At 41.6% G+C, this 13,802-nt stretch overlaps 1 protein-coding gene across 1 annotated transcript; it reads left to right on the forward strand.

Annotated features, from left to right (window-relative positions):
• The first annotated feature begins 7,841 nt into the window (after positions 1 to 7,841).
• Positions 7,842 to 13,399, forward strand: LOC125906115 (uncharacterized). Its single transcript, XM_049604536.1, has 7 exons — positions 7,842 to 8,010; positions 8,654 to 8,782; positions 8,885 to 9,009; positions 9,351 to 10,907; positions 11,075 to 11,386; positions 11,479 to 11,618; positions 11,728 to 13,399. The coding sequence occupies exons 1-7, from the start codon at positions 7,892 to 7,894 to the stop codon at positions 12,313 to 12,315; spliced, it is 2,970 nt and encodes a 989-aa protein (XP_049460493.1). The 5' UTR covers positions 7,842 to 7,891; the 3' UTR covers positions 12,316 to 13,399.
• Positions 13,400 to 13,802: the final 403 nt, after the last annotated feature.

The raw sequence follows: 13,802 nt of genomic DNA on the forward strand, positions 1-13,802 counted from the left end.
AAAACAGACAAAACCATTAAACAACAAAAGTAAAAATAAAAACAAGGATCAAAATAAATCAAAATTGAATACAAAATATGTAACAATATTAATATCTTTATATTTGGTATACTATAGCTGGTTGTCAGGGCCTGGTGTGATACTACCATGACCACTGGGCTTACTTAGTGACCTGTTAGCATCTCCATGAGGCCGTGCTAGAGTTAAGTGCTCACATCAGCATATTAATATGCTTACAGTGAAAATGCAAACATGTTCGACGTGTAAACCACTTTGAGCTGCATCTCCTTAATGAAATTTACTATGCAAATGAATGTAATAATATCATCAATAATGGCCAGGGTGAGCCTCCTCTACAGCTGAAATAAGCAGGTTTGCAGTTGGCACAGACGAAACACAGACATTGATAACGGATGTAATCAATAAACGGTGTACAGTGGTGAAAGAAGTACTCAGATCTTTTTATGAGTAAACGCAGCAACATCACAGTGTAGAAATACTCTTACATTTAAAGGTCATGCATTTAATTACAGTACAAACATATCAGAGTAAGTACCAATAGTAAAAGTACACGTTATGCAAATGGTCCATTTCAGAATACTGGGTTATAATTATGATGCATTATTGTGTAAGCATCACTTTAATGTTGCAGTTGGTAAGGTTTGGCCTTCAGCACATTATTTACTGCTCCTTAATTAAAAGGTATTACAATAATACTTAAAAATTACGTAAGTAAATGCAACATTTTACTTAACTAAAACTACAGAAGTGCTTTAAGTAAAATTACTAAAGATTTAAAGTATTTATAATGCTGATCTGCTCCTTCCAAACTTTTCTATCATATATCATTGGATTATTAACACTGATTAATCACTATGTAAGCTGCACTTAAATATTACAAGCTCTTAAGGTGAAACATACTACCAACTACATATATGGTTGGGTACTTCAATCTTGACAAAGTGCCTCATATTTTATAAATGTATATGTTAAATAAGCTGCGTGACATAATTGCTATCTGCAAAGTAAGAAGGAACTATAGCTGTCATATGTAATGGAGTAAAATGTACAATATTGTCCTTACAAATGCAGTGAAGTAGAAAGTAGCAGAGATGGAGAAACCTCATACTGTAACTGTGGGAACTTTGCCTCCATTCACACCCTGACTTTATGCTCCTCTCAGTTATAGACTCTTATTGTGTAGGTGTGATTACTTTCCCTGATATTTCTAATTCAGCCATTATTATTGTTGTTATTATTATTATTAGTAATAGTCAGGGTACTGTTGTCACTCTCAGCAAGAGCTCCTAGCTGCACTGACTGGAGTAATTTATTGTCAAGGGATGTTTCTATTTCCATCAGGGTGCTTTCTATAGCAGCAGTTACACAAATGCTGCCCCTTCTCACCTTGACTCTATCCAAGAATCAAGTCTGCACCTTTATCCCTAATTTTACTCTCTATAAAAGTGCCTCAAAATCAGCTTCTTATCAATGTGTGTGACAGGAGCTCAGTAACCTTCAGATACAATCGGACAGAAGTCATTCTTCCCAGCAACTTCAGGAAACAGCATACAACATGTCTGCTAACAACATGGACCTGTGTGCAGAATGCCACCATGCTGTGGGGGAGATGAACTACAGAGATGTGCTCTAAACTCTCAGGGCAGTAGTTGATGATTCGATTAACACACCTTACTCTCCACCTCCATCTCCTGTTGTCCCTGATGGGCAAGCATCTGACATCCACCCTCAGCCAGCGGCGAGTCTGAGCAGAGGATTTAATGGGCACACCCCCCTGGTAGCATCTCTATTAATGGCTGCTCCAGGACTGGAAGTTGGCTGCTCTCATCATCTTACAAGAAGCACAAAATGTCATGCAGCCAGGTCAGCCTGCGCAGTCAGGAAGGTGCTCATGGCCGCGGACAGGTAGGATAGGTTAGGGATAGGTATCACATAAGTCTTAGAAATACATGTCAAAAAAGGTGTGTGTAAGTTAAAGCTGAAAGAATAAGCTGAATAAAAAATTAGTTGATTGACAGAAAATTAATCTGCAACTACTTTGATAACGGATTTATCACATTTGTTGAGTAAAAATGGCCATAATTCACTTGCTGGCCTTCTGTGATATCAAACTGAATATTTTGGGGTCTTGGACTGTTTCAACAACTTAGAATCCCTACCTTCCATCAGGGCAGCACGCCCTAAACACACAGGGCTGGAACAGAATACTGTTTGATTTCACTGTTGTGTGTTTACATACATTTAAGATGAGTGCCAGTGTTTGATTGCCAGCCCTTCAGTCAACAACACCTCCCCAAAACCCACAGATAATTCAACTATCAAAATTTCTGTGACTTTCGCAACAGCTCTGTGGAAATTCACCTTCTTGAATCTCTTCTTCTTGTACTTCTTGTTTTTTCTTCTTCTTTGCTTCCTCCTCTCAGGGAGTGGAATTAAGACGATGAGGTGCTGGAGATGCCGTAGCCGACTTGAGGGTCATCTTCGCTCTTTACTAGTGGCCCAGCTGATGCAGGAGATACACTGACAGCTCTCCCTTTCAGAACTATGATATCAGAATATTGTGGTTAAAAAACAATGCAGTGTAAGAAATACCTTGCACAAACAAGAATAGAGCAAATCACAGAAAATGCACATCAAAGTAAAAAGAAATTTAGCTGATGTTAAACTCAATATAAGCATCACCATCCTCTAGCAGGCCTCTCAGGAAGGTCCTCTCTTCTGTGAGGAGTGCCACTGTTTCCTGTAGGTGTTGGATCTGCTGGTCCTTGAGGTCTATGGTGTGTTTGGCTTTCTGCAGAGCCACTGACATGTTGGGTGCAGCTGTAATAAGCCAAGAAAGAGACTAATAAACACTGTTGCTCAAGTTCACACAGCTCAAAGTTTAGATCACAGATTAAAATGAAGTTTTACCACTTGAACCATAAAGCCTATTGAGCAGAAAGTGGAAAAAGATACTGAAGATGCAATGGAAATTGCATTCCGCCTGCATGAACTACATTATGCAGCAGTTCATAAACCTAAAATGTAATTTACATGCTGACAAGTGAGCTGCTACTGGCTCCATTACAGCTGCTATAGCTAAAGATATGTGTTGACATCAGTTCTGCAGAGCACAGTTAATAACAGATCTTAGCAGCTGTCTTACCCTTTGTAAACGATCTTTTGTGATTATCATTCATTCGCAGATATTTCCCAAGACTGGTGGGATGCATCAACTCGATGTGTCGCTTCAGATTTGTTAGCGATGTGGCTGATGTCCGGACATGTTTCTTCAGAGTCGGAGCGCACAGTTTGCATAAAAATGTGAGGTTCTTCCCGTTGTAGTCTGTACCGACTTGTTCATAAAAGTCCTTCAAGTATCCATAAGAAGTGGCTTCAGTAGAGCCCATGGCTGCGGTGTCTGAAGTACCATTAGCATTAGCCATGCCGCCTGTGTATTGTTTGTCTTCTTCTTCTACTAATGAATTTCCGGCAGGCTGTGCGCTCATAAAGCGCAATGCTGCCCTCTACAGGCAAGAGTTCACTATTCACCCTATAGTCAAAGAGTATGGACACCAAGAGGCGAAGCTCCGTTGAATTTTTGACAACAGCCACTAGGGGCGCTGCGTTTAAATACTTGGGGATCTGGCTCGATGAAAGGTGTACGTGGAAGTTGCATGTTGAAAAATTAGAAACAAAATGCAAAAAAGTAATTAATTTAATGAGAGCTATATCAGGATATAATTGGGGAGCAGATTAGCAGGCATTAATATATATATATATATAGATATATATATATCTATATATATATATATATATATATATATATATATATATATAAGGCATTGATGAGATCAGCAGTAGATTATGGATGTTTTGTTTATGGAGCAGCAGCTAAATCACACACAATCTCACAACAAAATTGAAAGAATGCAAAACAAAGCCTTGAGACTCTGTATTGGTGCAATGAGGACAACTCCAACTAATGCCGTGCTGGTGGAATCAGGTGAAAGCCCACTAGAGTTCAGAAGGGACAAACTCTCATTAGCATATTGGGTTTAAGTTAAGTTAAGAGGATGTGGGGATGAAGACATCCAAAGTGTCACAAATGAATGCTGGGAATATAACAGTTTTAAGGGGAATGGTTTTGGGATGGAAGATAAAAGATAAAATTGAAAAATATGGCATTAAAGAAATTTGTTTTAATTCCCCTTTGCCAATAAGTAATGTTCCTCCATGGCTTTTTCCCAAGGTTAAAGTAGATTTTAGTATTATGAACCTAAAGAAGGATTGGGTGGAAAGGGAAATAGGGCATTGTAAAAAAAAAAAATACATAAATAATCATTTTTACAGTTACTTACAATTATTTACTCATGGCTCAAAAGATCAAAATGATCGTGTTGGTACAGGAGTTTACATCCCACTTTCTCAAACTCAACTGAGCAATAGGATAACATAAATTATCAGTTTATTCAGCGGAGATGATGGCAGTCATTTTTGGGCTTCAGTGGGTGGAGGAGGTGAGACCAGACAGGGTGGTGCTGTGTGTTGACTCTGCAGCAGTGTTATTGAGCTTACAGAATATGAAGTCACTCAGGGAAGATTTAATGTATGAAATTCTTCAGTGTCTGTTCAGAGTTCAGAAAGTGGGGATCGAGGTAGAATTTTGCTGGGTACCTGCCCATGTGGGATTAAAAGGTAATGAATGTGCAGATAGGGTGGCAAAAAGAGCACTATGAGACATGTAACTGATATTCTATTTGGAAAAGGTGAAGGAAAAGCACTAATCTAAAAGGAAATATCAGAATTTTGGCTGAAGAAGTGGGATGAGGACAGTAAGGGCAGAACTTATTACAGAATACTAAACACAGTCAGAGCACAGAGTATTAAGGAAAGAAATAGAAGAGAGGAGGTACTTTTATCAAGATTAAGGTTTGATCACACTGGTTTAAATAATACTTTATTTTTATTGGGAAAAGTTAACTCACAAGTTTGCACATATTGTAATATTATTGAAAATGTTGAACATGTAATTATGTACTGTAGTAAATATAACGATGAAAGGGTAATGTTGCAACAAAGGGTGAGAGAGGCAGGACGGGATTGGAATTTGGCAGGGATACTGGGAACTAAGGGAGATAAGGTGTGGGAGATACAGAGAGGGGTAATAGATTACAGAATCAGAATCAGAATCAGAAATACTTGATTGATCCCCGAGGGGAAATTGGTTATGTTACAGGTGCTCCTTGCAAGAGAGGAAAGATACGTGAAAATATAAGAAATTTAAACAATAGTATTAACAAATATAGAGTTAAATAAACAGGAATTATTAACAAACATAAACTTAAATAAATATATATATATATATACATATATATATATTGTAAACTGAACAAGATTATTTACACAAACAAAATATATACAGTTAGGGTGAATGGGGTTATTGCACAAGTTAGATTAAATTATTGCAGTGGGTGAAATAGTCACAGGGCCACTCAGAGGGAGGAGTTGTACAGTTTGATGGCCACAGGCAGGAATGATTTCCTGTGGCGCTCAGTGGTACATCTTGGTGGTATGAGTCTCCCACTGAAAGTACTCCTGTGCCTGACCAGCACATGGTGGAGTGGGTGTGAGACATTGTCCAAGATAGCTTAGACAGCATCCTCCTCTCTGACACCACCATCAGAGAGTCACATTCCATTCCCACGACGTCACTGGCCTTGCGGATCAGTTTGTTGAGTCTGTTGGTGTCCGCCACCCTCAGCCTGCTGCCCCAGCACACAACAGCATAGAGGATAGCACTGGCCACCACAGACTCATAGAAAATCCTGAGCATAGTTTGGCAGATGTTGAAGGACCTCAGTCGCCTCAGAAAATAGAGATGGCTCTGGCCCTTCCTGTAGAGAGCGTTAGTGTTCTTAACCCAATCCAGTTTATTGTCAATGTGTACCCCCAGGTACTTATAGCTCTCCACAATGTCCACACTGACCCCCTGGATGGAAACAGGGGTCACCGGTGTCTTGGTCCTCCTCAGATCCACCGCCAGTTCCTTTGTCTTTGCCACGTTGAGCTGCAGATGGTTCTGCTCACACCATGTGACACAGTTATCCACAGCAGCCCTGTACTCATCCTCATCACCCTTGGTGATACATCCAACTATAGCAGAGTCATCAGAAAACTTCTGAAGATGGCAGGTCTCAGTGCAATAGCTGAAGTCCGTGGTGTAGAGGGTGAAGAGGAAGGGAGAGAGGACAGTCCCCTGCGGGGCCCCAGTATTGCTGACCACTCTGTCTGACACACAGCATTGCAAGCGCACATACTGTGGTCTGCCAGTCAAGTAGTCTACAATCCAGGACACCAGGGGGGCATCCACCTGCATTGCTGTCAGCTTGTCACCCAGTAGAGCTGGACGTATGGTGTTGAACGCACTAGAGAAGTCAAAAAACATGACCCTCACAGTGCTTGCCGGCTTATCCAAATGGGCGTAGACACGGTTGAGCAGGTAGATGATGCCGTCCTCAACTCCAAGTCGGGGCTGATAGGTGAACTGGAGGGGGTCCAAAAGTGGCTTGACCATGGGCCTGAGCTGCTCCAAGACGAGTCTCTCCAGGGTCTTCATGATGTGGGAGGTCAATGCCGCGGGTCTGTAGTCCTTGGAGCCACTGGGACGCGACGTCTTGGGCACAGGAACAAGGCAGGATATCTTCCACAGCAAGGGGACCCTCTGGAGACTCAGGCTCATGTTGAAGACATGCTGAAGTACTCCACATAGCTGGGGGGCACAGGCTTTGAGCACCCTGGGGCTGACACCATCAGGGCCTGCAGCCTTATTTGAGTGGAGTCTCATCAGCTGTCTTCTCACATGGTCAGCAGTGAAGCACACTGTGGAGGTGACGACACGTGGGGGGGGGGGGTGTAGTCCTCATGATGGAGAGAGCAGTCAGTGTGACCACGGGGGGAGGAGGTATGAGGAGGAGGAGGAGGGGGGGTCAAGCAGGAGGGTGTTGAGGTGTGAGAGGGAGGAGTGGGGGAGGAGGGCGGAGTGGGACATGGTTGACCAAGACAGACAGCAGAAGAGTCCCCCTGTATTGTTCTCACCTCCTCCCTGTTACCAGCTCTGAAGGCCCTCTTCTTTGCATTTAGGATGGCTTTGATGTCCTTTGTTACCCACGGTTTGTTATTTGGGTAACAATGGACAGTCCTGGCTGGGACAGTGGAGTCCACACAGAAGCTGATGTAATCCGTGATGCATTCTGTGAGCCCGTCGATGTCCTCCCCATGTGGCTCACAGAGTGCCTGCCAGTCTGTCACACCAAAACAGCCCTGCAGTGTCTCATAAGCCTCCTCCGACCATCTCCTCACTGTCTTCATGGTCGCTGGCTGGCTCTTGACTAGTGGTACATAGCAGGGGTTGAGGTGCACCAGGTTGTGGTCTGACCTACCCAGGGGAGGGGGGGGGGAGAGCAGCTGTATGCATCCTTGGCGTTTGCATACAGCAAGTCCAGTGTCCTCTCCTCTCTGGTAGGGCAGCTCACATACTGTGTAAATGTGGGTAATGTTGTTGCCATGGTGACATGGTTGACCTATATAACACTGGTTTGTTTTATAGAATATAGCGGTTGGCGTTTCTTTTTTTTTTTCTTTTTAATTTTGTTTTGTTTCTTTATTATTTATCCATGATAATGTAATGTAAAACTAGAGCCTGTCCTACATACTCCGGTCCAGTAGGTGGCGGTATGCACCTTTAAAGTTGGTATTGCAATCCACCAGAAAACACAAAGAAGAAGAAGAAGCAGAAGAAGGAGGAGGAGAAAAACTAGGGGCGCTGCGTTAGCACTGCCGCCATTTTGGACTGTCGAGCTTGGACTGTTGCGCCCAGACAACATTCAAGATGTCAAGGAGAAAGGATGAAAAAAGTCAAAGAAAAAAGTGTAGTGCAATCAATTGCAAGAACTATCAGTGGAACACCCCGCACCTGGCCTTCCACCGTTTCCCGAAGGATCCCGACAGGTAAGAACTCCTGAGGTGTGCGTATCAATTTAATATGCCAGATAACACTTGCAAAACTGCACGTGTCAATGCACTGAAACGGGAGTTATAGTAATCACATTATTTTTATTCACATGGATGAGCTTTTATTTGTTATAATGATTTTGTTTAATATAAAATGTTAGAAGAGAAAGCACCGGATGAAAAAGAGTTTGCTGTTGGCTCTACATTAACAGTCTTTAGCAATAAACTAAAAAGATGGGATGCTAATAAACTTGAGTGACTTAACCCTCAGTGCATATTATTGTGTCATATTGTGTTTTTACTTATTCATATTGCTAGTTATATTGTGTTTTAACCTGTGTAGCACTTTGGTCAACTGTTGTGTGCTGTATAAATAAAGATTGACTTGACTTGACTTATGAGTCCATTTTTGGACTTTAAATGAACACACACACACAAACAAACACTAACACACAGACACCATCCTTGGCATCTATACAAATAAATATTTACTTTTTTTTTTTTTTTGATGTTTTATTTCTGTTATAATGGTCTACAAATCTAATAACAAAAAAAAGATAAGAATGGTCCCTAGGAGTAAATTATGTTGGCATTGTAGGGTTAATACAGAAGCATTTGAATTATTCACATTGTGTTCCAGGTGTGCAAGGTGGGTGCATAACTTGAGAAATGCCTCTCTGGAGGGGATAAGCACCCAGCAGCTCCACCAGAGCTACAGAGTCTGCAGTGGCCATTTTCATTCCAGCCAGTTCAAAAGGCCATCAGATGTGTATGTACTATTCATGTGGTAACATAATCAAATGCCTTCCATTCATCATTTTATTTATAATAGATAGATGAAATAAGATAACGCTTGTTTTATTATCTTTAGCCACGCTGGACTGATTTGGAGTGCTGTTCCCACAAGAGTGAATGTCCCAAACACACCACCTACACTAGCGGTGGAGAAAAAGCGAAAGCCTCCAAAGAAGCGCCAGGAGTTGCCACTAAAGAAACGTAAGATTCTCTTTTTCTTGAAATTTCTCAAACTTCTTTATTTAATTTTTTGGTCTAACATTATGTAAATGCCAGTACCTGAGACAGACATCTTTAAAGGATTCAAGTAAAAGGCTGCTGTGTCAAAAATATTTCTATTTGTTATGACATGATCAAAAGAAGGCTGGCAGGTAATATACTATTCAAATACATACCATGAGCACACATGAATGATCAAGATATTGAAGGCAGGCTGCTTTCACTGATCTTGCTCACGTGATCATACAGAATACCTTAATGGTATCAACACTTTGATATACTGACTTCATTTCAAAGTATTCACAAATGGTTGTCTTTTACAGGTAAACTTATTGCCCGCCCGTCATCACCAGATGTTGCTGCAACAGGGCCTACTCTGCCTCCCCCGCCATCAGCAGAGGACATTCCGGGCCCTTCTTCACAAGCACCGCACACCAATACAACACCAAAACATCATGACTGTATAGATTCAATGAAGGCACAAATCCGGAGATTGAACTCGCAGGTGTGCAGGCTGAAATCGCAGGTGAAAGATCTCAAACAAAAAAAGAGTAGCAAGGCTGTGGCAAAGGGGTTGCTCATGAAGGAGCTGCAGCGTGTGTTGCCAGCCAAATCTTTTGCCTTTGTTTACACACAGATCCGCATGTGCGAGCGTAAGGCTCCAGGTTTCCGTTGGTCCACCAAAGACAAAGCTTTTTTCCTTTCTCTCCTCCACACAAGCCCAAAATGTTATCGGCTTCTGTGCAAGGTGTTTTCAATGCCATCTGTTCGCACTCTGAAGAAGGTAATGAAATCGGTTGATTTCAAGCCAGGCTTCAACCGCAGTGTCCTGACAACAATGCAGAAGGCCATGGAGACCACCAAGCCAATGGACAAGGTGTGTGCAATCATCACAGATGCGATGTCCATCAAGGAAGCCGTCCACTACAATGAGTCTGCTGACAAGGTCGAGGGATTTGAGGACTTGGGGAAAGGACAGCGGAGTCCATATGTGGCCAACTATGCCTCAGCCTTCATGGTGAGGGGCCTTTTCAAAGAGTGGAAACAGCTCTTCGGATACTGCTTCAGTAGTGGGCCCATTCCTCATGATCGTCTGCAGTCACTACTGTTTGAAGGAATCCGTGAGCTGAGAAGTGCAGGAATGGAGTGTCTTGTTTTCATCTGTGACCAGTGTGCTGGAAATCGTGCCATGCTCACGCGCCTTGGGGTGACTAAGGACCAGCCGTATTTCGATGTTGATGGCATCAGAATTTTCTGCATGTGGGATCCACCGCACCTCATAAAGAACATCAGGAACAGTTGGAGGAACCACGGCTTTCAATTGGATGGGAATGAGATCACCTGGGCCATCTTGGAAGATCTGTATGCTTATGACAGCAAACAAGAAATTCGTCTTTGTTGCCGTCTAACAAAAAAACATGTGTATCTCCCTCCATTTGCCTCCATGCGTGTCAGGTTTGCTACACAGGTCCTGAGTCACTCAGTTGCAGTTGGAATCAAGACACTGTCAGAAGTCAAGCTTCTTACTGGCAAACTTCAACAAAACTACATGGCGGCCGCCAAGTTCTGTGAAAGCTTTAACGGCCTGTTTGACTGCTTCAACTCCAAGCAGTTGAAAGACTCTCACAAGCTGAAGTCTGGACTGTCTGAAGTGTCTGCCCATTTTCCATTCCTGGACAGCTGCATGGAGTGGCTTCCACGTCTGAGGCTTCTAGATGCTTCTACAACCAAGCAGGTCCCATGTGTTGAGGGGTGGCAGCATAACATCCTGTGCCTCAAAATGCTGTGGTGTGATCTTCGTGAGCGGCATCAGGTGTCCTTCCTGTTGACAAACAGATTAAATCAAGACTGCCTGGAAAATGCCTACTCAAGCATTAGAGGTGCATAAAATTTAAATTATGTATTTGGTATAGCATTGCCTGGAACACTTTAAAAGATTATCTTTCTTGCTCAATGCACAATATCAAAAATACATTTTAAAAATGATCCTAAAGTACTACTAACTTTCAGTTGATCCAGTTTTGGTGTGATGTGTGTTTGTTTTCAGCCCGCAGTGGTAATCGTGACAACCCTGACTCTGTCCAGTTTGAATGTGAACATCAGGCTGTGGCCACAGGATTGATGTTCAACAACTGTGAAAAAACCAATTGTGAAGAAGATCTCAACACGTTCTTGCTGCAGATCAGTACGTATGCCTCCCAGAACTGTCCCCCGGGCATCAGTGACGCAGAGAGGGTTGCAGAGGAGCACAGCTACTCTCAAGGAGCTCCTGATTCTGGGGCAACAGAGATTGGGATCCATCCAGTGGAATCCAATCAGAGTCCTTCCAACCAATCAGCCAGTGACTCTGGAGATCTTGGTAAGTAAAACTTGACTATGATTTTCATAACATTTTACATATTCTTGTGAAATTTGAACTACTAACATTTAATTGTTTTATTATCCATTAAGAAGGACTGATGGACTGCACTGAGGTCAGGGTGAGAGAAACTCTCTTGATGGGTGAGAAAGACAAGTCAGGGAGTGAGATCGGATCGGATCTCAGAAAACAGAGACAAAGCTCAACCAGAACCAGTCTACAAGAACATAAGGTCCAGAACTCACGACAGGTTGATGGTCACCAATAATCAGGATTTTCACAAACTAGAAATTCAGGCTCATTTAGTTTGTTTGTTTGTTTGTTTGTTTTCTTGTCTCTAGAGTGTTGATACTGTCCTGAAAGCTGACTTCGACCCACCTGAAGGTGTTCTGGACATGCTGAGCAAGATGACTCCAGTTTCGTCCTCCTCTGCATTTGAGCTTGATGGAGATGTGCTTGTGTATATTGCAGGCTACATTGTGAATAAGGTTGTGGGTAAATTCTCTGGTCCTGAAGGTCCCTGTAACGACTGCTCACTTCTCACTACATACGTGCCTACTGATAGCAGATACACATTTCTCAAGGACAAGCAATATACTGACCTCGTCTTAGGTGAGAAAGGCCTGAAAGTGCCCAGCACAGCACTGGTTGATTTGATCACTGCCCTTGAGTCTAACTTTCGGAAAAATGTCAACTCAGTGATCCACACACTATGTTTGGGACAGAAGCTATTTAACAGTAGCATGGAGGTTGTCAGTGAGTGTAGTGAGGTAGTGTGTGGTAAGGAAGCATGCAGACATTCGCTTGTTTACATGGTTAAACTGTTCAACAGGATCAGAATTCACCACGTCTTGCGCACCCAAAATAGGAGAATCTCCCAGCCAAATCAGAAGCGGAATAGAAAGTTTTTAAAACTATGCCATAACTAGAAAATGCATTTCCTGCAGAAATAAAGCACAAAGCATTGCTGAAAATTACAGAAATTCGAAATTAAAGTAATACTAGTCCATACCCCATCAGGGCAACATAACATCTGCCCCGATTTATACTCAGGAACAGCGTAAAATTGGGGAAATTAAAACATTGTCTACTTCACTTTCTGCCTATGCCAATGCTCAGTGGCCATGTGCAGTTTGAGATGGATTGGCCAGCCCATTCGAAGCCTGAATGCATCACCTGACTAGTTCGTTAATGAAGCAGATCAAAGTAGTGATGGCAGTGTGACACTGAAGCTTTGATACAAAGCAATTCCATTGAACCACTGCTTCAAAGCTTGCTTTGGAGTGCGAAAGAGAGGTTTGAGATGGATTGGCCAGCCCGTTCGATGCAGCAACTGCTTCGTTGCCTGAATGCATGATTTGAGTGGAATAAAGATAGGCAAACCTGTTGCCATTATTCAGGCTGGTGGGCCCCAGCAAAGAACTGCTCATTTGTATTTGTGTTGTGATATTTCACATATAGACCTGAGGTAAAATGTGACAGTTCTATGAATCTCTCTTGTCACAGGTGAGATTGTAGCTACTCAAGCTGCACCCCACTTTGTATTTTTACATAGTTATCTTATACTTGGTTTCATATAAGCAAAATGAGATTGGCTGAATCTAAATCTGTAGCTAAATTGAAGAATCGTTATCATTTAAAAGATGTACAGCGCTCATATTTTACATATAAATATTTTTTACATGTACTGGCTTTGCCTAATGATGCAACCGTGGTGTTGCACCATCATTTCACCTTCAAAATACGGTAATGCATTTTTCTGTATGTATGCAGGTTTAGCTTACAATATGGTTTGACTGTTTCTCCTGCTCACAAAAAAAAGAAAAAGGAAGTTTTTGGAGTTATTTGTTTTGTGTTAAAATCTAGATTTCTCATTCTTTATCAAATCTCCCACAGGACTGATGGCATATTTTATATTTCTGTTTAAATGTCTATTTATTTCTCTTGCAAACACAATTTGATTGGTTTTACACTATAAATGTTTGATCTTTAATTTACCATATTCTTCTTGTACATAGCCTACTGTAAATAAATATTTTTTTCCTTACTATATGATGTCGCCATTAATGTGTTTCTAGTTAAAATATAGATATATGTTGTCTTTTCTTCCTAGAGTGGAATATTTTTAGCCTCTTGGACATATATCAGAACTGATTACTGCTTTAACATTAAAATATATCATTAACATATATATATTATTTTATTATTACTGTCCCCTATGAAAGAACAATCAGCACTTTACATACTGTACATAGTACTGTATATTATTATATTTATTATTATTTGTTCTGAATATGCATATTCGTGATATGCTGTTCTTTCTTCCTAGAGTGGAGTGATAGAGAATTATTATATATATATATATATATTGTTGTAGTTGCTGTAATATGTAGAGATGCCATCTAGGCCGTTTTTC

The sequence above is a fragment of the Epinephelus fuscoguttatus genome, linkage group LG18 (assembly GCF_011397635.1).
Source record: "Epinephelus fuscoguttatus linkage group LG18, E.fuscoguttatus.final_Chr_v1".
NCBI lineage: Eukaryota > Metazoa > Chordata > Actinopteri > Perciformes > Serranidae > Epinephelus > Epinephelus fuscoguttatus.

Bases quoted from the DNA above. Each gene is read 5' to 3' on its own strand.
- LOC125906115 (XM_049604536.1), top strand. From the start codon at position 7,892: ATGTCAAGGAGAAAGGATGAAAAAAGTCAAAGAAAAAAGTGTAGTGCA. The intron at 11,387-11,478 runs GTAAGTAAAACT...TTATCCATTAAG, and splicing joins CAGTGACTCTGGAGATCTTG to AAGGACTGATGGACTGCACT. The intron at 11,619-11,727 runs GTCCAGAACTCA...TCTTGTCTCTAG, and splicing joins CCAGTCTACAAGAACATAAG to AGTGTTGATACTGTCCTGAA.